At 41.6% G+C, this 24,165-nt stretch overlaps 2 protein-coding genes across 2 annotated transcripts in view; one reads left to right on the top strand and one right to left on the bottom strand.

Moving 5' to 3' along the window:
• Positions 1-5,870: 5,870 nt before the first annotated feature.
• Positions 5,871-24,165, top strand: part of LOC110987819 (peptidyl-glycine alpha-amidating monooxygenase B-like) — a 138,248-nt gene continuing 119,953 nt past the window's right edge. Inside the window, exon 1 of the mRNA XM_087137264.1 lies at positions 5,871-6,604. Coding sequence (XP_086993390.1) covers positions 6,365-6,604 — 240 coding nt within the window. The 5' untranslated portion in view covers positions 5,871-6,364. The remainder of the gene's footprint in view (positions 6,605-24,165) is intronic.
• On the bottom strand, positions 15,378-22,775 carry LOC147799128 (uncharacterized). Its single transcript, XM_087137266.1, has 2 exons — positions 18,589-22,775; positions 15,378-16,905 (listed from the first exon to the last, which is right to left on the bottom strand). The coding sequence occupies exon 1, from the start codon at positions 21,521-21,523 to the stop codon at positions 20,903-20,905; it is 621 nt and encodes a 206-aa protein (XP_086993392.1). The 5' UTR covers positions 21,524-22,775; the 3' UTR covers positions 15,378-16,905; positions 18,589-20,902.

The following is a 24,165-nucleotide window of genomic DNA, read 5'->3' as shown; positions in this document are numbered from 1 at the left end:
ACTATTCTTATTGTCGTCCGGGCCTGGAAATGAGAAACTATGTATCTTTCTTTGTGTTTTGCTTTTGAAAACCTTTCGTTTACATGCACTTAATGCTTTATATAACTTTGTTCTTTGTTACTATATACGGTATTCACGGAGCCTTTGGGAATATTTGAGGAGTTCTGGAGCTATTGGGAATTTGTGAACCTAGCTTTAGTCAGATGTACATGTATACCAGTGTATACTTTCTGTGATATCCAAGAACCAGAACTATGACCCTTAATGCTTCAGTTCAGAGCCTTGTGTTTGTGCTTTTTCCATCTTGCTATTGCATGTGCTTGATCTGTTGGACTGGTTAGAACTCAATTGACTGCACACGCACACCTGCGAACCTCCTTAACGGCGGTACAACAAAAATCGAGGCTTGAAATGACACTACCAAAGCCGACCCTTGCGAGTGCCGACCGTTACAGGTGTATCATATCTATCTGTTATAAGCCAGTATTAACACGGGTGGTCTACAAGTCTGTCTCATCCAGGATCATTCTTCTGAGGTTTCTGTACAGGTTAATTCCCTCTTCAACAGTAACAGGCACGAAGCTCGAACACAGATTCATCGCAAGGGTATCGACCTTGTGACGCACTCGCTGCTGCATACAATTTCATCTTGAGGCACCTCTAACCATGAAGTTATTTGCTCCATAGAGCTGTGGCATAGTATGCATTAGTAGGGGGGGCGTCCAAATGGGCAATGGCGATTTCTTGAGGGGGGTATAACCGTCTTTGCAATCTCTTCCTTGCCCTCATGTCGACACCATGTGGATCTAAAATTCCAAGCAACCGGCGCACGGTTTCTTTATCTGTGTTCAAGCCATTTTGGATGCACTTCAGGTGCATCCATCAGTAACCGTGTAAGCTTCCTGACTTATGCAACTGTTCTTGTAGAAAACAGGAAACATCTATCACATGTGTGTGATTTTTCTACGAAAGAGACCAAGATTTCGCAATTTACGACAGAGTGTTCGCTCGAATAAACCGCTCTCAATCTCGTCGTGCCATACTTGTAGAGTGAGAATAGGAACGTTTGTAGTCCGTAATAACGAAATAATAATCCATAATAACGAATTAATAATCTGTAATTACAAATTGATAATCCGTAATTACGAATTAAATAATCCGTAATAACCAATTAATGATCCGTAATTACGAGTTAATAATCCGTAATTATGAATTCAATAATCCGTAATGACGAATTATAAACACATAGGGGGAGCCTACTTGCCATTGCACTAATAGACTTTCGTATGATCACGCCAGAGTATAGCATGAATAACTAAATACAAAATTAGCGTTTCTGCTATATTTCCATAATGCATAGTTGGGTTAAAATAAAAACTCTCCGAATGCAAGGTACGAGAACGAGTAAAACTAAGGGGCGCTAGAATTCCAACAACGAGATTTGGGGGTGCGTAACAACACCTTGCCTTCAGGCAATCTTTTCTGGTTCGCATTGGCAATACTGGAGTATTGTAATAGTGAATTGGAATTTGATGTACATGTACTCGGTTGGTATATTTTAGCAGAGCCAGAAAGGAATTTACCTTAGGTGGTAGGTTATAGTTCATAGTCACCATTAGGCAAGTTTTTGGCCTTTTTCACTGGAGGTATGTAACTTTTAGTGTTATAAACCTTTACATTTTTTTCGATGTTCTTGAATGAGTAGGGGGCAAAGAAGTGTCTTAAGTCGAGGCTGAATAGGGGCCTACTGTGAAGGTGGTCAATACCTAGGCTGTGTTACTGATGAGGTACAGTCCTGGGGTTGTTGACTGGACCAAGGTGGAGTTGGAGTCTGTTGACCGGATGAAGGGGAAATCGATGATGATTTATGATATGCTGTATCCAAGGGATAATATTAGCAGGCTGTACTCGCAGGGGACCGAAGGAGGACCGGGACTGATGAGCGTGACGGACTGTGTAAGCGTAGAAAAGAGATGTCTTCATGTTTCTAGTGCGCTGGATGGATTGCTGAGGATAGTAACGTCGTGGGGAAGTGGACGCTGGTGCATATAGCAGGGAAAGGAATAAAGATTGGGTAGGGAAGCCACTCCATGGCAAATGTCTGAAGGACACAGAAAAGGCGGCAAGGAACAAGACCAGAGGAGTGGATATAATTTAAGAGAGGTGACTTGTAGAAGAAAATGGGGGTTTGATTACTGCTGCACAGGATCAAGCACTGCGGGTGAACGTGATGAAGGCAGGAAAGAAGGAGCTGACGTATCTCTAATGTGTAGGATATGTGAGGAGAAAGCGGAGACTGTATTTGCTCTTGATTTCTGAAGGTAGCAAAATGTCCCAGACTGAATACAATGGGAGGCATGACAAGCTAGTCAAAGTGATTCACTGTGATGTGTGTTACGAAACGAGGGATCGAGGTCAAGGACAAATAGTGAAAGCACGCTCTTAAGCAGGTTCTGGAAATGTAGAATGTAAAGGTTCATTGCGACCAATTTGAAAAGATAAGTTCTCTGGTTGTGGACTGTAGTTTACAGCCACCACTGAGTAAGTCACTGGCACTGGTCGCTGAAGATCTTGTAACTTTTTGTGTTAAAAACCTTTGGATTTTTAATTTTCTTAAATGTTCATTGTTGGCTGTATTGTTAGCCTTCATAAGTCATGTGCGCCATCTGCGTACTTACGCATCGTATTTGTATATTACTGCAGTTTGATGATATTGTGTGTCTTACGGCAGGAGATCAACGGTGTTAAAAAGGCAAGGTTTCTTAGGCATGGTCCATCCATCCGATCTAGATGGTGCGTCTGGGTAGGTATCTCCAGATTGTAGTCACATTGCTCAAAAAAATCGTAGGATTAGGGCAGGAGTAAGGAGAAAGTGGAGCAGGGCAGAAAAGTGATCTAACAGCGATAAAGTGTTATTTAAAAGTAGTAGACCGAAATGAAGAGGATATAAGAGGCACGTGTTTGAAATGTGCCAGCGGAGGGGTCTTTTGGAAATTACTGAACAGTGTCCGACGGATTCGGTCGGGAATATAAGAAAATTTCAGTGGTCGACAACTGTAGAAATTCCAGAAGGATGTCGCTCAAGTAGGGGATTTGTTTTCTTTTGAGTGCTGAGTTTTTGTTTAAATGTTGTCTTTCCTCTTCCGTGCATCCCTTGTCTCCCCTTTTATGCTTGACACTTAGGCCTATATTTTAAAGTTGTGTTTTATATAGATAAAATGTTTTTTTCCTTGTTTTACAAGACTCAGTTTATGTCTAAAGCGTAGTTTGTGTCTAAAGCGTACAGTTTGTGTCTAAAGCATAGTTTTTATTTTAAATGTATTTTGTACTGATTCTTTTATGATTAATCGTATTTATGCATTATTTTTTCTTGTTTGTTTACGGTTTGCTTGTTTTACAGTTTTCGTCAAATTGCTTCATTTCGTTTCTTCTACTTTAATTTGTTTTGTTCCAGTGTCATTGTTTTGCTTGGTTTGTTAGCGTTTTATATTTTTGTAAGTACGTGTTTATTTTAATAATACAACTATTTTAGTTTCATTCATGAAAAAACCTAGCAGTTGGGAGTGCCCGGAAACAGAAACTTTGCACGTTTGGGTGGTCCTTCAGGAGATGCTTGGTTTTTCTTTTATTTTTGTGCCGTCTTCTTGGTTATTGATGTTTGTATCTTGTTTCAGTGTTTTTCTCGTTTTCTATGGATTCCTGAGAACTGAGTAAAGGTAAATGTAACTATCAAAAAGTATAATATGAAAGATAAGCTAGTGACTAGGTACCGAGTGCAAGATAAGGGATGAGGAAGCGGATTAAGGCAAAAGCGCCGACAATGAGAGATATGACAACAGAATATAAAAAAGTTTCGTCAGAATAGTCTATTAAGGTCCAACCAAAGACGGCTGCTCAGGGAACGGAATGGTACGGATGATAATGCTTAGGAAGTTCCAAAAGCGGCTGAGGCGAAGGTTCTCTAGAGAGGAATTTAGGATAAGTAAAACCAGCACAACGATCATGCAGAGTGGCTACAAGAGGGAAAAAGGTTTATTCCTAGGTAGGCGAAGAATGAGAAAACTGTGAAAAGAGTCAAGAAGCAGTTAAGGAAAATGCCAAATTGGAAATTGATCGATACAAGTTCATTGGTATCTGCTAGAAATTTCAGCAGAGCATATTGTAGCGTGAAGAGTATTTCCAGAAGTGTCTCCTGCATGGGGCCTACAAACGTGGATGACCGAGTTGCTTGTGAATGATGTCAAGGAGGGAAATGTTGCAAGCACTACTACAGACCTGTTACTTGGCTTCAGGTTATTAACAAGCTCTTGACTTGTCTGATAGCAGAGGATCTGTGCTGTTTCTTGGAGGAGAATACTTTGTTTTTAGACGAGTAGAAGGGATGCAATTAAACCGTCAAGAGGAACGAAAAATCAGTTGGTGATTGGCAAGGCTGTGATGAAAGACTGTAAGAAGAGGAACTCTAATTTGTCGATGGCGTGGATTGACTACTATAATGTTGTTTGTGAATTATGGAGTGTTTGAAGTAAGTGGGGCCTGCTGAAAGGGTGAAGCTATTGGTTGACATCAGTATGAAGACCTAGAGGACGATGCTGATAGCCAAGAATGAAAGTCTGGTTGAGGATGGTACAAGAAGAGGTATTTTTCAAGGGGACTCTCTGTTTAGCCAAGCATCTTTGTATTTGATGCTGTTTTCAATGGGGCGTGAATTACTGCACTGCACCCTTAGTTGTCCTCAGGTCCCTACATGGATACTTCAGCACGTCGTCTTGACGGATGACTATGGCAGTTCCAGTTGCCGAGATATGACCCCTAGAGAAGTAACTGGTTTATATAACTGGATAATGCCCGTGCTCTGCTTTTGAGAGTATTTTTTTACCTTCGTCAGGTTTGCTCAAATATCGCCTGAATGGGACACCTAAGACCCAACATACTTCCATGAGGGCACTACCTACCCAATATTGATCAGCATGGAGAGACTTTTAAGCAACAATTTTTGTAACATCGTGGGTAGAGGAAGTCGTCCAATGTGAAAACCTCGATGGAAACCTTTATAAAAGTAAAGGAGAATGTTCAAAAGTACTATACGAAAAGAAAGAATTATTATTTTTGTAGACGAGGGATATAAATCGAAGTGAACTGCATCATACTTAGGTTCTAAATATTTGCGATTTGGGGGCACGATTCCATCCATGGTAGGTTGTTTAATATCACAGGTAACCCTAGTGTTGCAAACGAATTTATGAACACAAATGAATAAAGACTTGAATACAGCACGAAAGTTCTATATGAATGATCTGAAAGTATAAGAGGGTAATGAGTTTTGTTTTGGCTAAATCATCACACAAGTAAAAGTAACACCATGTTGGAAACTGCCCAAAAAATGACATACACGAAAGAAATCATGGCTGTTTCCCTAAAACATTATCAACGATATCAATCACGCGCATCCCCAAATACTAAATTCATTTCCTCTGAGACTGAGATAACGATCGTTGTGGGTCATCTTCAGCGAAACGGGCAGAAAAGTCCACTCTCCTAGAGCGGTCGATCTCAGCCGAGAAGTGTTCTTGCACGGTGATATTCGAAGATATTTCACTCGGAAGCATTTTCAAATTAAGACTCTATCCTGTACAAAGTTCAGATAGGCAACGAACAGTACTGAAGTATATAGCCTCTTCCTACGAGCTTCAAAAGCAACGTGAACAACGCGCGTGCCCGTGTGCGTTGTCACATCACGTTATTAAACACAACAAAACTAATACCTATTCCTGATAATGGATTTTTCCCTACGGTATCTTCGTTGCTAGGCGATGCCTATGACGACACTGGCCTGATAAGTAATTGTAAATTTCCTCCGTGATGCCGGGGTTCGGTACGTGTAATGCAAATGCAGGACAGGCGGATCGTGTATAATTCATGACAAGACGATAGCGCCATTGACTAGCGAAGCCGTAAAATCCCTGAGAAGACGATGCTTACATAGTAGAGCGGAGTGTGTTTTTATTCCTCTCGATTCGGGCGATGATGTCGTCGCATTGCCCTGTTCATTTATACCGAAATAGGACGGAATTTACTTATTCAGTTTAGGCCTAATGTAAACACATACACACGCGAACACACGAGAAATCCCTGCTTGGGAGACATTAGAACTGCATGGTGCAGTATAAATTGGTGGTGACATCGTTAAATTTTTCATGTCTGTTGAATCTACTTGAGACCTGCAGTACAAAAAAAATCAGATATACTCCACTTACTTGCTTGAGTCATTGTCTTGTAACCCTGTAACCATTGGCTTGATTTTGTTTTGGTGTTCAAGACTCTGATAATTGTCAGCATACGAACACACTTTGGGTCAGAAAAGATGGCGAGACGGTATCCGCTCTCTGCCAAGATACCGTGCCTCAGAACCCTTACCTCCGTTGCTGCCGTGCTGCTGCTCGTTTCTCTGCATTCTGGGGCTGCCGAGATTTCTGAGGAACTGATCACCAGATGGAAGGATGCAAGCAGGAGGCAAGAAGAACACAACGCAGACTTCGATGAGCAGGAAATGGGTATCGTGACTATGAATCTAGAGATAGAATATTCCACCGCATCAAAGAAGGTAGGCTCCTGAATTAAAGGACATCCTCCCCCATCCTCCCTTGCAACAGATTATTTCGCCGATGTTTCAAATGATATTTACTGACAAATACTGTATGTCGAATTGTGATTCGGAAACACTTATGTTTTTCCATTTGAATAACTGCTTACTTGAAATACCAAGGTTTCAGTAGTCTTAAAGCAATCCTATAATGTACCCAAATGCGTCAAAAGAGGTACTGGCCCAGTGTTTTCAGTAATAAATTTGTGCAGTACGTGATGCATGTTCTTTTTGAATACATGTACTTTATAATGACAAATGCGTTAGTATTATGTTATATTTGTTTATATTTATGAGGCGTAGCGTGTAAATTCTGTAAATATACATGCCCGTCAAAGACCACGAATGGGATGTATATAACGTAGATACGGTTGTGAACTGACCTGATAATCATTCTAAACTTCAAAGGTGTAAAATACATGCGGGACGAACCTGGAAGGCATCTAAATGGAGCTAAAACACTGAAATGAGATATTATAAAATAAACACAAAATTTGCAGTTCCCTTGAAATATATATTGCTTGTATGCAACAGAATACGCTGTTTTGTTTCGAAAGAATTGCTAACACAATAAATTGACAGCATGCAAATGAAATTGGACGGAATTTCCTTTTTTCTTTTTCTTTTCTTTTTTTTTTGATTTCTGTTAAGCACGACACAAAGTGTGGCATCAAAAAATAATTTTCTTTTAATCAAAATAAAGGAAAGATAATGTTCGTTAATCTTAATAGAATTTATTCAATTTCAAGAACAGTCTCCAAGTCACAATAACAAAAAATAATTCTCACTTTTTAATCTAAGAAATCCGAATCCCTGTAAAAGACTTTACAGTAAGATACGATATATTCTGAAAAACAATGTGTTACTTTTTTAGTTGATATAAAAAAATGTGAGATGAGAAAGAAATGAGTCGTAGTTCCCTGCATTAAATTAATTTCTCACCGCGTCCAGTTTTCCTATCACTTATGATCCACGACGACCACGTCGTGATGGTCACGTTGTTTGAATATTTAATTATTTGGCTTTCGGAGCCATTCTGTCACGCTTCACACCGGTGGAAATTTACGTTGTATCTGAAGTACGGGCCTACGTCTCACATACACGGCATGAAAAATGAACTCCAAGTATGCAAGAGCTTGCCATATCGTGAAAAGGCGTTTTTCAAATAATGTATTTGTTCCGACATCATATATTTGGTGACGAGCAATCGAGTCAAATATTTCATAATAAATAAGCGCCTTTATTATGTGTACGGATGAGGGTTGATTTTTGGTTTCAGGTCTCCCACCCTCCCTATCATGTGCCGAGTTTGTCACATTGCCAAACAAAGTTACAAGATATTGTATGAAGTTGAATTTGACAAAAATAGATCATCGCTAAAAAGGGCCTTCATCATAAAGTCTTCAACACTTGCTTTAACAGAGCTGCAATAAATGAATGTTTGCGGTACAATATATATTGTGCTAACCATAGACGGACTGAATCGATAGAACATGACATAAATTTTTAGTAACCTATCGTTGAGTCAAACGACCCAGAGACTGCCTGTTGTCCTTGCCCGTAGAGAAAATAAATGTTTCGAAAAGGACATGGCAAAAGCATTTATGGTGTTTTCAGTGACTACTTAAGGCAACTCGCGTTCACTGCACGGACAATATTATCACACGTGTACCCACACTTCATCAAAGGTTTCAATATTTTGAATAATGTGAAAATGCACGAGTATACAAATATGAAAATATAATTGTTATTAATAATTCAAATTTCGTAGTGCATTGCAAGTTTTTTTCCTAGATAAATATTAATTGCCCACACTTTCCTAGGAAATGCATTATGTAAGACTACTTAAGGTTTTCCTAGTCAATTTTGGCAAAGGAGCGGCCAATTTAACCTCTGTGCCATTCTACTTCACGCGAAAAACGATCACTCGATTTCGTTTTAAAAGTAAGCAAAAGTACTGTTACTTCATTTAATTAAACAAAAATTATCACCCAAATTAACAATTCAACCAAAAATATTCAATATCGCTGACGCTTTTTCGAAGTGTGTTTGCTCATTCGTTCTAATTACCTGGTAGGCATGTCTGTGATTTGTGCAGTTTAAAAACGTACTGTTAAAATGTTTCCTTTAGAATGTTAATGGTGTAAATACGGTTCATTTATGGCATGCCACAGTTTGGGAAAGATAAGATAGATAAATAACTGATGTCTACACCGTAAATTGAATCAAATCTAATACAGCTACTCAACTAAGATCTAGAACTCCACGTATATTAAGTACCAATTCCAAAATGTGTAAGCTAATACCATACAGCTGAATAAAAGCCCTTCGGGTGAAGTCTTGGCTGGAACGTGTCAGATAATAGAAAAATGGCATCTTTTTATATCTAGAATGTGAACAGTTTCCTTGGTGGTTTCTACTCAAAGGAATTCCTTCAAGTATTGACGGGTGAAAGCTCCTTTTTCGGACTTGCCTCTATGAACAAGGTTGCAAAATCATATTTTGAACCCAGATCGTACACAATTTCAAACAAATTCCCCAAACGAAAAAATACAACCGGCTTGGAAAATATATGTATTCATAGTCAAGGTATGCCGATCCCATTTAAAAATTCCTCTGGTTTGAAAACGAAACATGCCGCCCGTCACTTTATCGAGCAATATACCACCTTTATAATTTGATACATAGACCAAATTTCTGAACAGAGTAAAATTGGACCAGATAGCAGCTGTTTGATTTTTACGTTATAAAAGAATCTTCTTTTCGTTTACATGAGCTTTAGTACATGTACGCAAATTCAGCACTATGAAAAAATTTATTAAAGCCTGTAAATTCGAATTCGAGTTAGACACTTCACTTTTCGAGATTGCTTCGTTTGAGAAACATCAAACATGTTTAACTAAGTTGTGCAGTCTCTGTTCAGGTAAATATAAAACCTGTTAGGAAGACGTTCCGGCAAATTACCAATGCGAAAAGGCCCAGATGCCTAAACATTCTACACATACTTGTTGCCAATGTGCACCCTTCATACCTCGGCCGGTTGTAATGTAAAGTGCGAAACCAAACTGAAGCGTCTTTCTATCAAGAGGGAGCCGCATTATTCCGTATCAGAAACGTGGCAGAATGTTTTTACCAACCCAGTGGAAACGAAACGTCACCGCATTTGCTGCCTGTCCGCCACATTTTAAGAAAAGGACATTAAAACAACCCTGTCCACTTTGTCATTGCCAAATCAAGTTCAAAGAGAATCCATAGTCTAAAAGTAATTTTAAAGAGACCCTTATTATTAAAGTTTCTATGTATATAGTGCAAACCATGGTGATAAGAAATTTTTTGCATGTGAAAAGAAAAACCATCATTATCGAGCACATGATTGTCTGTTTCCACCAGCTCTTAATGATCCTCTTACCCCAAAAACAGAAAATTAAAGGGCAGCCATTCTAAAAAAAAAAAAGGGCAGGAGGTGGCAAACCCAAATGCTGTAATTGCAACGTTTAGTACTGGTGCCAAGTTATGTGAGTCAATCAGTGATGTACAGTGCCTTAATGTTGAGCCTTGACATTAACGCTGCCTTAAGGCTTGGTTTTAAAGCCTTAGCCTTAGTCTTAAGGCTTGAGGCAAAAGCCCTGGCCTTAGCCTTGAGGTGTCAATGCCTAATAATTGTATAGCCTTTGCCTTCAAGGCCCAATGATGTTTTATTTCCAGGGAAATTTGTTTGAAACTGTGCTGTTATGAAAACATACAACCCAGAGTCGGGTGCCAGCTGTCTACAAAGTCTGCACTATTTAATTTAATTATGTTTCGCCAAGGAGGAGGGAAACACTCTAAATTTGTCCACTGTCCAGCTTCACTTTTACATTATGAAAAATGTTACCATGATAGGTCTAGAATATTTTCTTCTGCTTGCCAAAACTAAAGCTATAAGCTGTGCTTTGGATCGCCGGTTTTTACTCCGCTCCCTGGAACTGACATTAAGCTAATTGGGTCAAATTACTGTTCTCTTTCCACATAGCCTGATCTTGAGCACGTCATACAGAAATCACATTACTAGTCACCATAGAGTTGTCATCTATAGCTACATTTAAGATCCCTGTAATAAAAGCTTACTTTTTACGCTGTTTTACACAGCGTGTCCACAAAAAACTCAACCCAGATGTAGCACTCTTTCTCTCCAAAAGTAGTAGTCATTGTTTCCAATTTATACAGAAATTTCATTTAAAGCTCACACATCGGTGCAAGAATATTTTTAGTTACATAGCACAGCTCTGTTCAGTAGAAATTTTAACAGTTTATCTCCCAAGTTTATGCAATCACTGAATTTGAATCTTAACTTGTCGCACAGCTGTTTGGGTTAGTAGAGAGTGTAAATGTGATGCTCCACTTTACTCCAAACTTTTCAACACAGGCAAAAAGTTCCATAAGTTAGGCTTATTCGTTGAAACGGGTAATGCCAAGTCCATGCAAGTTGGGGCGAAACTATAGCACCGTTAATTCGGGGCGAGCTGGTAAACATCGCTCGTGACAATTCACACAAACATGACAAAAGTTCAGTCAAAGAGCACTCACTAAAGTCTTCCAAACTGAAGTGAAATGATTGCAGTGCTCGGGATACAGAATCATAAAAACTGGTGCTTAACAAGAGTGATGGTCATAGCCTACAATCTTTGGATATGGACAGCGAACAATCTACAAAATCTGAGCATGTACTGACAACTTCACGTTGCGTGATACAGGTACTAAAACGCAGGGCAAAATGTGGCCTTTGAATTCATGAATATATAAAGACCAGTGTTTATCTTAATGCTTCCGCTACAGGTTCTTTACCCTTTGGATTCCTTCACTCTAAACTTGATGATAATTGTATTGGGATCTAGTTTCTTGTTTCAGAGGGAAATTGTTCTTCAATACATTGTGTAGTGAGTTTGTTTCAATTACAACTTAACAAAACTGCTCGGATCCTAATTCTGTAAGCATTTTTCACTTTCAACTTTATACCGAAACAACAATTTCCCCAGAAATTCTTTTAGGCGAAATGTTATTTTTATGTTGCGTTTCTTTGGGCCATGCTACATATAATATTATACTTGAGGAATTTGACATTAGCCTTGACAGATAAGCCTTGGCCTTAGCCTGAAGGCTTGAGGGCCAAAGTCTGAACCTTGGCTCTAATAGCCAAAGTCTTTGCTCCAACTCTAATGTCATTGAATTTATTTGTAGTATTCTTATAAATTCTAAATTTCTAAATAAGTTTTCAATTTTCAAAACACTGACATCATTCTTTTGAAAGCTACAAAAATGGTTCCAACACATGGAATAAAAAGGGTGCAGCATTGAAATGACACTTCCAGGAACTGACCACCTTTTTTCACTATAAAGCAAGAGTATAACATTTTTGTATACGGAAAGTTTTAATAATTTTAATTGCTACAAGTTCTTGTTTACCCTGTTTTTGTGCTTCTTAAATGTACCTGACGGGGTACTTTGTTGTAATTATTTCAGGTTTTTTCTGAAAGTAATTCCTTTTGTTCTTTTTTTTTTTTTTTTGTGGCTTCTTCGCAATTATGCGAATAAGTCACTTTTGTTTTTCGGGGGGGCTTTTTCGCAATTTTGCAAAAAAGGCCTTCTTTTTGTTCTGTTTTTTGTTTTATTTGCAAATCTGCGAAAAAGGCATTCTTTTTGTTCTGATTTTTTTTTCTTTTTGGCTTTTTCGCAACTTTGCGAAAAAAACATTCATTTTGTTCTGATTTTTTTCTTTTTCTTCTTCTTCCTCTTCTTCTCCCCAGAGGGCCATTGAACTTGTGCACGTTTTTTTCTGGCCACCACTTTAGTGGCTAAACAACTTTCAAATGTCATTAAACTTACACCAATGAAGGACCCTCATGCATGGATGTGCATAGAAGCATGACGTCATGATGACGGCATCAACTGATTTTTTATTGATTTTTCAATTTTTTTTGGCTCATTCACTCAGTACACGATTTTGAGGCACAGGTTCGGTCACTTAGCAATCTTCAAACATTATTAAACTTACGCCCAATTACGACCCACATGCAGAGTATTTTCCAAATGGATGACGTTATCATGACGTCATAATATGATTTGTTATGCATTTTTAAATCTTTAATTTTCCCCATAGACTTTGTGTATAGATTTCAAGTTGCAATATCTTCAGCTAGCAGACTTGAATCGGTCTAAAAGTTACACCAAGCACAGATGATCAGGCAAATATTCTACCAAAGTAGTGACGTCATGATGAAATCATCATTTAAATTATTTTGAAATTTTCAGTCTTTATTCCCATAGCTTTTTGTACACAGATTTGAAACGGCTATATTAATTAAACTACGTGTCCGATCGGGTTCAAACCTTGCATGTATCCACAAAGGGATGTGTTTGAGATGAAAACTGGCATGATGTGTTGACAATGTCATCACGTGACAGGCACGTGACACTGAAGGAGCGCTCTTTAAAGCATTATATTTCCTAAACAGAGTCCCAATTGCTTTGAAACCTTGCGTGTATCTTGAACACGCTCCACCTCACTTTTATTTCCTTATTATTAAAATTACTATATCTTCTAAACTACATGTCAGATTCGGCTGAAACCTTTTATCTATTGTATCTATAAATGCAAATGTTTTAGTCAAAAACTCACACGATTTGCAGATGACATCATCATATGATCAGTCACATGAACATCATCACTATATCACATAAACCAAAGTTACACTAATAAAACATTCTTTGTTGAACATTCGTTTTAAATTATATTCACTGACTGTTTTTTTGCCTTTACTTTTCCAGTATTCACAAATTGTTCGAAATTGCAAAACAATGCGGAAAAGCCCTCTGTTCTGTTGGCAAACAGACAGATAAGCTCTCGTTTTTTCTTCTGACCAAAAGCCCATGTGTTTTGTGCACGTTTCTTCTGCCATCGACTTTGGTCCTTTTGCAACTTTGGATCTTCATCAAACTTACACCACTGAAGGACCTTAGTTGAAAAATATGCATAGAACAATGACGTAATGATGACGCCATCAAGTGATTTATTATTGATTTTCAATATTTATTTAAGTAATCCCAATAAATCGATAAAAAGATAATACGTAAATAGTTACTCCATGATGACGTCATCAAGTGATTTATTATTAAATTTTGAATATTCCATTAAATTCGGTCGGGTAAAATATTCTTAAAATCATATACTGATGTAGTCATTGTATTTTGTCCAATACCGATATATCGCTTTTTCATAACGACATTATGGAAATGTTTAATGTTAATAATTTTGCATGGATTCTACTCTTTGTTTGCTTAAAAAATATAGCCGACACCTGATCTGCGTGGGAGGTATTACGTCGTGAACCCCCAAACACGACGGTTGATGAAGTCAATGACAACACCAGACACTTAACTTACAGATCTCACATGGCGTATGCCAATTGAAAGCCAGAGTGGTTTCGGAGTGTTTGTTATAGATTATGACAACTCTAGTCACAGTTACAAAAAGTAAAAATTCAGTTTTTGCGCCAAAATGTCCAGGATAGTGCAATAGATGTCATCGACAGCGGTCCTGCACTCTCTTTCTTCAATTTCGTACACAGAAAATCTAAAATGTGCAGTCAATTATTGTTACGTTAGATATTATCAAAGGATTGAGTTGCAAGGCATATTTAGGATTATGCAAATAAGGAGGAGTTTGCAGATCCATGTCAACCGAGAATGCACTGTATCAGGCCTTATATTTTCTGAAGTACATGTCCAATTGGGTTCATATCTTGCAGATATCTTGAAAAGGGAGTGCTTTAGAGGTATATTGACCTTGCCTGATGATGACGTCATCAGGAGACAAGTCACGTGACATTAAAGGTACACGTTAAGGCCAAAAGGACATGACCCAGCATGTTTAAAGTTAGCAGATGTCTGGAAGGGGATGTTTGAGAGACGAAAACTGACCTCGTGGGATGATGACGTCATCAGTAACACTTTAGTCCCTTTGCAAGGGTCAATCTACATCAAAATTGCCTCAAGCAAAGACCCTATGGCAAAGATGTGCCGCGAAGCATGATGTCATCACCTGATTTTTTAATTGAATTTTAAGTTTTTATATTTCCTCATAGGTTTTGTAGACGTTTTTCAATAGTCGGACTTCGGCATTTTTATCGATGAGACTGATTATATATTAGGTGCATACTCTTCGTCCACCAAGAAAATTGTGATCATGACGTTATCAGGTGTCACTTGACAGGGCTTTTTATGTGCAAACTTTGAAGCCCTATATCTCCTGGAGTAAGTATCCCATTGAGATGAAACTTTGCAGATATCTAGAGGGGAATTTGTAATACACGAAAATTGAAAAATTAAACGAAACTTACCAGAAGTTGAAGTTTGATTGTAGTTCTACACTGCTCTCTAGAGGTGATATAAGAAATTACATGAAAACCAGCGCATGTGCAGACCAGACTTTAACAGATATGGGACAAGTCCAGACATACAACTGCCCAACCAATCGTAGGGAGGGTGGGTGTGGATGTAATTCCTTATATCACCTCTACAGAGCAGTGTAGAACTACAATCAAACTTCAACTTCAGGTAAGTTTTGTTTAATTTTTTAATTCTAAGCTGCCCTCTAGAGTTGGGATAACGGAATTCCATGGGACTTCAAAGCTAACTGGGGCTGTATAAGAAGAAATACACCCTGAAGGCAAATAAATTAAACCAAAAACGAAGTCTCTTCATTCTCTTACTTTTTTTGGTTTAAAGCAGTAGGTTCTGGAACTTAACCCTTATAGATATAAAAGATAAACAACATGCAACCCCCAAAACAGGGGAGTATAATACAAGCAGTTCTATTCACATGGTGAGGGAAAGATAGTAAGTAGGGACAACTTCAGTTAATTAGAAAATGTGCTCTAACTAACTGGTAACACAATAATTCTAAACTATCATTCAGAGGCGAAACCTTCGCCACTTAATACTACTGTCATTATAATAACCCTAACAAACTACAATGGCATAAAAACCATGAGTGTATGGTGTCTACTAGCCAGCACTCCCTCATTTGTGTACACCTGCTAAGACATGTTCCCCCATAGCTGATTCAGGTGCCACTTGCTTCTCATGGAAACATGCAAATGTACCTGCATTCGACCAGCCTGCAGTCATCATAATTTGTGTAATGTTTCACCAGGCTTTTAATGCTTGTGATGTAGCAGCAGTCCGCACTCTGTGGGCCTTGTAAACTGATGTGTCGATGCCTGCCATGGCCATGGCCGCCTTAATCCATGTGCCAATGATAGATGATGTCACTCGATTGTGAGGCTTTGCATAGCTGATCAAGAGCCGTGATTCACCTTTTCGTAAAGGGGCAGTACGGTTTATGTACTCATCCAAAACTTTATAGAAACAGAGGCATCTGTCTACTAGATAGGCCAGCAACTCCACAGAAGGTGGGCTGTATCCTGGTCAAGACTGTGTCAGATCTGCTGCTCCAATCTGAAAACAAAATTTTGACTTAGACTTTGTCATGTTCTTCAGATCCAAGACTGACAAAGTCTGAGCTCTTGCAGCTACAATCAACGCTATCAGTGACACCACTTTGAGAGTTAATTGCTTCAGTGATATCTGCCTACTGGGGACAATGACTGCAAGAATCTTAAAAGCACTGCAACATCCCACGTGTTTGGGTATCTAGGTACAGGTGGCATCAAATTGAAAACTGCTTTGACAAATTTAACCACCCAAGGGTGTGATCCAATAGTGCTATAACCTTTCCATACTATGAATTGGGAGAGAGCACTGCGTGCTATATCGATCGCAATATATCCTAAGCCTTGATCATATAGCGTTGTAAGGAATTCAATAACTATATCATCTGGTTTATAACTTTAACATCTGGTTTAAAACAGTCGAATACCCTCTGCTCATAAAATGCATGCCACTTTCTGATATAAACTGAATACTGTCGATGCGTTCCTGACTTCCATGCATTGAGCATGATGCTTGTTGCAAGCTTGGACAACTGAGCCTGTCGGTAGGCACGCCTGATAACAGTCCTGTTATCAATCTTAGTCTCTTTTGGAGAGGATGTAGGCTGTTGCTGTATGGCAGCGTCAGCTGTGTGTTCAACTGAGGCAGAAGTACTGGTGCCTGAGAAAGAGGTCGGTGAACAGGGTGAAACAAGGTTGCGTTGGCCAGTAGGGTGCAATCATCAATGCTCTGCTGCCCTCCAGCTGGACTTTATGTAAGGCTCCCCGATCAGACTGAAAGTTGGAAAATGTTAGAGTGAAAACCTGACCTGGAACGAGAAAAGGCACGCACAAAATCCGCTGGTGGATCCTTAAGCCAGGATACATATCTGGTACACTTTGCATTCAAACGAGAGGCAAAGAGGTCAATTTCTGGAGCACCGTATACTATAGTTAATTTATCAAAACTTGTTGACTGAGGGACCATTCCCCCTATCATTAACGTGTCTGCTTTCAAAATCTGAATCAACATTGCAAGCCCCACGCAAATGCCCTGCTGACAACCATACATTCAATTGCATACACCATGCCTATAGTTCTGATGCAAGGGCATCAAGGTATGGTTGCTTACCACCCATATGATTGATGTACGCAATTGCGGTAGTATTGTCACACAAGACGTGGACGTGTTTTCCAGCGATTGCCGTCTTGTACGACTTCAAGACAAAAAAAGGCTCCTAAGAGCTCCAGATAGTTAATGTGATTCACTGTTTCTGTCTCAGTCCATCTCCCCCCAGTTGTACTGTCTCCACAAGTTCCACCCCAGCCTTCCAATGACGCATCTGATGTCAATGATATTTCTGGGTTTATTTGTGCAATCGCTTTCCTTTTACCTATTATGTTGTTTAACCACCACTTGAGGTCCAGTTTCATCGAGTCAGTAATTGTCATCTGTACATCAAAGTTACCTTTGCTCGATACAAAAGCTGCATCTTTAGCAAATTCCAAGTTTCTATAGTGTAGCTGGAAAACATGCCACGAAACTTCCAATGATCTTCGCTACATTGCGTATTGTGTCTGCGTTTTTCTGAATCATGGCTTTACACAGCCTTTGGATGTAATCTGCTTTTTTTGTAGGTAATGCTACAGTCATTGAATCCGAGTTAATCTCAAAACCCAAGTAGATAAGCCGTTTACAGGGATGGAGAACTGATTTATCCCAATTTAGGACAAATCCTAATTGCTGCAGAGTCTGCACGACATAGGAAACTGAGGCTTGCAATTCCTTCTGCGCATGGGCTACAACCAGCATATCATCCAGAAAACCTGAGATATTGTGCCCTGCCTCTCTCAATTTAGCATAAACTTGCTTCATCATTTTTGTATATTTACGAGGGGCACAGGAAAGCCCATTTGGTAAGCAGGTAAACTGAAACACTTTGCCATCCCAGATAAATCTGAGGAATTTTCTGAAATCTACATGCACTGGAACACTGTAATATAACATCCTTTAAATTGATTGAGGCCATCAAACTGCCTGGCGATAGCAACTTCAGCGCTATGTCAAAGGTGTCCCTCATAAAATGGATATACTTAACGTGGATGTTGAAGTTTTTCAGGTTTAGAATCAAACTGAATGTTCCATTTTTCTTCAGCACCAGGAAAATTGTGGAGAGATATTCCCTATCAACATGAAAGGTTTCCTCAAGAACTTGTTTTTCTAACAAGTGTTACTCTCGGCGTCCACAATTTTTTTCCTTTTTCGACAATGAATTTGGATGTAGATTTGCCAACCTGTTCTGGAACACTATCTTCAAACTCAATAGTGCAGCCTGTGACCGTTTCGAGAATCTTTTTATTTGAAGTGATCTTTTGCCACTGTGCTACAAAGTGCTTCAGTCTTCTTGTTTCAAATTGAGTGGCTTTAGAATTGATTAAGGCAGCATCACAAGAAGTCAAATCTTGTGGGTAACCTACCTCACCTCTCGGTGCAGAGCTCTGGGCACTGCAACGGCACTCTCATGGTGCCTCTTCCCTTGGGATAGGGGCAGTACTAAGGTCTTCCCTGATACATGGCACCACGCCCTGGACGGATGGGGCCAAACCTAGATGGTCCCCGATGGTAACCATATCCATCAAAATGGTCCGAGTACTGTCGCTGCGGACCCTTGGGGTAAGGTGTGCCACCCAGTCGAAGCTGACTGCTTTGTTTTATGTCTTTGGTGATCTTTTCAACATCGTCCTTTCCCCCAGAGAGGTAGTTGTGTGGAACATCTGTGGAAAAGAGGTTGTTGTACTTTAAGGGTTTAATTCCAAAATGAGATATATCCATTTGAAAAACATGCAATTTTTCCACAATTATGAAGGATCGAAGAGCTAAGCAGTGTACCATTTATCCTTAAACTTATTTTTACTGTACTGACTCATTAAAGTTATTTTGCGCTGTCTAAAAGCTGCAGAAACTGATGTCAGGCAACTAAGAGAGGGTAAGATTCTGAAAGATACCAAATTGGCACCTATAGCATTTTGGAAATAAACTCTTCACTTCCATGCAACCCTGGTTTGTGTAATTCACTCCTACGGAGGCAAAGGCTATGGTAAGCATGACCCAGCATAGCCAAACTAGACATGGCCATCGTGGTCAAGTCATCCACACAACGTGTTCCTGTGTCTTGGAATTTGGTTGAAACTTGTCAACCGCGAGGCTGTTCTGCATTTTGTCAACCAGTTTAGTGATGTTACAAGCGGCCTTAACCACAGCCGCATGCACCACTTGAAGTTTCTCATCGAACTTTTTGGTCGGACCTTTCAGTAGGTTCCACACAACTTCATTCACCTTGACAGCAGTAAGTGCTGTTCAGGTTTTGGGTGTAAAATTGCCGATGTGGCTTTCGTGAACAAGTCGTCTTCCATCCCAGAAGTGAACATTTTGTTCACCCCTTTTACCAGCGGCTCGGCAATAGGCGGTCCGGTTTCTCCCTGGTCCGCTATGTTCAGTTCACTTTAAAAATCTATCGCATTTAAATACGACGTTTGGGTCTTCGCTTGTCCCTGGCGAAGAAACTTGGTAACACTTGCGAGCATGCCTTTCAGTTTCACGCTCCTGACGTTCGCGTTGTTTGTGTACACTGCTAGCGCCTTCTGAGCAAAGATCGTGTTACGGTTTCTTATCCGTAGTCAGTGAAACCTTGGCCGGTTGCAGCGCCGCTTGCGCGTGATTTGGCCAGGGCCTGGATCCGTTTGGGTTGAAATATACCGCCCGTTACACCAAGGACAAGGGACGCTGAACTAAATGGCACGCCCGGCAAAGATATGTGTGATACCATCTACTTCTAGCTGGTTTATTCACTTCCACTCACTTCCTCAACGCGTGAGGTACCCTCAACAACTAATGTTAAACATTTACAAACGGCAAGGAGGGGGCATGAGGACCCATTGCGCACCCCTCGCCGTACCGAGATACGCTGTCACAAAATTAAGTAAAGGTACAGTACCGGTTCATGTACTCACATGAATTAGTTACAAACGTCCCGTCAGTACCCAATCCTTATGCACAATCCAAGATGAACTATCGGTTCAGTCACAATCGTCTACACATTAACTAAATCCCGGTACCAAAGTTGTGTCAGTCGATCCAATCTGAAGTCCTCGGCAGCTCGGCTTAGACTGACTAATTTTCCCAATTCTAAAATTATTTAATTCTCTCCCCGGGCCCTGTTTTCCACAGTCATGAAAACACCATCTTAGTACAAAGACGCAAAACAATGGTCCACAATACTCATTTCAACCTTTCTTCCACTTACTAATTTTTATCATACTCCGGATATTGTCAAACTCTCCCCCTTTTTCCATCATGTCAGTCTTATTAGTTCAGTTTCCCACTTTCCACAACATAATTTACTCACTAAAAGGACCTTGTCAAATCCCCTGACAGTTACACCAATACCCCCTTTGTTCCATACCCCTGACTGGACATACTTGACGGTCCCCGGTTTCCAAACTCCTGGACCTAACCCGAAACCTAATTAAGCGCATTACTGGTCAACCCCACTGCCATTCCTCTGGAGTTTAAAAGGTCACCAGACATTCGCGTTACACAGCATCCCTCTAGGTTTGGTCCGTCTCGGCCCAATCAACCGAAATCCTCTTCCCAGCATAGGTCTGGTAAGCTACTCTACTAAATGCAATGCAAGATTCCACTAAACAGAACCAACTAATGTACACAGTCAAGAAAAATTGTATTTACAATAGTGTCACTTTCCCATTCTCGAACTCTGCTTGAAAAGGGACATTATACGTGCGGGTGACTCTCCTCGTGAGCCAACGCCCCATCGGAATAAGAGAGGCTCACCCTCTCCTCCACTACTTTTGCAACGGTGCCCATCAGGGCCCTATCTATGCGTGACAGTTCCAAGGTCCTGGTATTGTTCTCCGCCACAGTCGTGGGAGACCCTTGGGCATCATCTGTCTCTGGCTGCCTCCCAGTGTCTTCTCCAGTCTGATCAGGGTCATCGTTGACGAAGCCCCCGCCGTGCAGGCTCAGGGCGTCTGGATCCACCTCCAGGTCTGGCATGCTGTCATGGCTGTCGATGCTTTCCGCACGTTCTCGCATCTGCCGGAGGTACGGCGGTTTCCCCCCTCTCCGTACTGGGCTGTGACCCTGCCGCAGTGGGTCACTTGAGCTAGGGGCTTGGGAGTGTCTGCCGTCCCGAGGTTCCACTGATGTCGTCTGCTGGTGGTCCTCCATTAGACTTGGATGGCTCCGTGGTTGGTACAGGCGGAGCCCTTTCCTTCTGCCCCTGCGCCGCCAGGAAGAACGACGCCCGTTGGTACTTTCTCCGGCCGATTGGATCTCTGGGTTCACGGATGATGAAGTTGACACCATGCTCCCATTCTGGGCGTTCCTTCCCATAGTGTCGGCGAAAATTGTCTCGCCGGGCAGAAGTATACGGGCACCTTCTACAGTACCATGCCAGGCCCTCCGGATTGTGGACCACCTGTAGATGCCGCCCAAGGCTCTTGCGCCTGCTTAAGATTTTGGCACAATTCCAGCACCTCAGCCCGGCGTTCCGCCTGTTGGCTTCCACCATCCATCCAGTTACAAGACAAAATAACATACGTTACAACTCAATCAACGGGCTAAGCCCCCGGGAATGCCCTTCCTATGAGGACTAGTCCCTAAACCGGGTGGGTTTCTTTCGCCGCCTGGTTGGATTGCGACGGCCATTGACGGCCATCCCGGCATTCGTCTGCCATGATGACACATCATCCACCTCCAGTGCGGTGGTCTCCTCAATGAACTTGGGGCCCAACTGTGACACTTGTCTCATTTTCCCAACCCCTTGAATTCCCATCATCACCAACCAGATCCCTCTCCAGTGGGACTTCCACCTCGGGTTCCAGGTTTGGACCCTTGGGTGGGACCTTGTACTGCCATCCTTCAATAGAGTCCCCCTCATAACGTTTCAGTCTGTCATAATGGACCATCTTAGCTTTGCCACGAGATTGACGTTGGATTCGGTAGGTTACATCAGACAGTTGCCCTACTACCAAGTAGGGACCTTCCCATCGGCATTGCAACTTCGGGGATATTCCTTTTTTCTTTGCAGGATTGAACAGCCATACAAACTGCCCCTTCGATATCTGTTTCCCTGCTATCCCCTTGTCATAGTTGCGTTTCTGACAACGTGCACTCCTTTTTAGGTGCACCTGTGCCATCATGTAGGCATTTTGCATGCGCTGCCTTAACACCTCTCGATAATCTTCAGAGACCCCCTCTCCCTCTACAGGAAGTGTTCCCATTACTAGGTCTAGTGGGACTGAGACCTCCCTTCCCAACATTAGCATATGTGGGGTTTCTCTGGTGGATTCGGGGGGTGTACACCTATATGCGAACATTGCATAGGGAAGCTGTTTATCCCAATCTCTTTGCTTCTTGTTTGGGTCTATCATAACTGCAACCATGGTGAGGAGTATGCGATTGAAACACTCTACGAAACCATCCGACTTAGGGTTATAGGGGGTGGTGCGTGTCTTGTGTGTCCCCAGAATTTCGCACACTTTGGCACACGAGCCTAAAAGTTCCGACCCTGATCTGATGCAACTCTGCTGGAATCCCAAACCTGCAAAAGTACTCCTCCACCATCTTACTGGCAACTGTTTCTGCTGTGGCATCGAGTATCGGGTAGGCCTCCACACACACGGTGAAATAATCACCAACTACCAAAATCCACTGATTTCCATCTGCGGTTCTTGGCAGGGGGCCAATCAAGTCATGTGCAACCCTACCCATCGGTTCACCAACTAATCGTTGTTGCAATGCGGCCCGCGGGCTCCTGGGGGAGGTTTCTGACGTGCACATGTGTCGCATTTCCGGACCCATGAGCGCACGTCCGCATCCATCCCTACCAAATAATACCGCTGCTTCACTTTTCCCAGCGTTTTCCGGTGACCAAGGTGGCCTCCAGTCACCCCACCATGCAACTCGTCCATTACAGTTGGTTGCAGCTCTTGGGGAGGAGCATTTGCCACCTATCTTCCTCCCCAGATTCTGGTTCCCAGCGCCGGTGCAGCACCCCATCGCGCAGGGCGATCCGCGCCCAGGACAACCAGTAGGTCTTTGCCGCTAGCGTAGCAGGAGTCACTTTACGCCAATCGGGCCGCACGTCTGACTCCTCCCTTGCCAGCACCAACCACCCCATTGTTTTGTCCTTCAGCTGCACTTCCCAGATTCTATCCGCCGTACCTCACGGTTGGCCTGCCACCACTCTTACTTGAGAGAGTGGCCTCGGTGCATTTCCGGACTCTTGCTAGCCCGATCGCTTTGACTCCCTTCCTCACCCTCCACGCGACCACACTGTCGACAGGGCTTCCGCGACAGCCCGTCCGCATTAGAATGATTTAACCCGGGTCTGTGGACAACCTTAAAGTCATATTCTGCAATGACCTCTAACAAGCGTGCTAGCTGGCCCTCCGGATCCTTCAGACTCAGGATCCAACGCAGGGATGCATGGTCGCCCCGCCAGCAGCTCCTTCCTTGTCACGCAGTAGTTGCGCTCCAGAGTACATGTCGAAGTCGGACCTCAGTGTTCGTAGAAAATTACGGTTTTTTCGTGTCGCAGCTAATACGCAATGCCCTTGGCTGGTTCCCTGTCCAGTCACACACTGTTTTCGGCAAATCATTGGTAGCGCGGCTCGCTCTCTGTGACGAAAGTGACAAAACAGCCGTCAGTTTCGTGCAAGTGGGGAAAAATTCGTCCGGAGTGGGAAAATGGCAAAAAGGCTACTTTTTCCTCCAAACAAGGAAAAGGCGGGTTTTCTACAATTAGCAACCTAGCAGAAAGTTTACACTGTAAGTAATGAGCATACCGGTGAAATTTAAGCTCGTAAAATCAAGCAGATGTTTAGTTATGGCCCCCGGGATATCCCGTATAAACTTTTCGAAAGAAATCCCTATTACTTCGGAACAAGGCCCAGTATACAAGGGAGGAGTTGGGCTCGTTGGGCCTTGTTTACGGATCTATCTTTTAGGCCACTTAAAAAAAGATAGTAAGC

This window comes from Acanthaster planci, linkage group LG05, assembly GCF_054643075.1.
Source record: "Acanthaster planci isolate LZ-2023a linkage group LG05, COTS_SCS, whole genome shotgun sequence".
Taxonomy (NCBI): Eukaryota; Metazoa; Echinodermata; class Asteroidea; order Valvatida; family Acanthasteridae; genus Acanthaster; species Acanthaster planci.
Note: the sequence above shows the minus strand (reverse complement) of the source record. Positions and strands in the feature narration are given on the sequence as shown.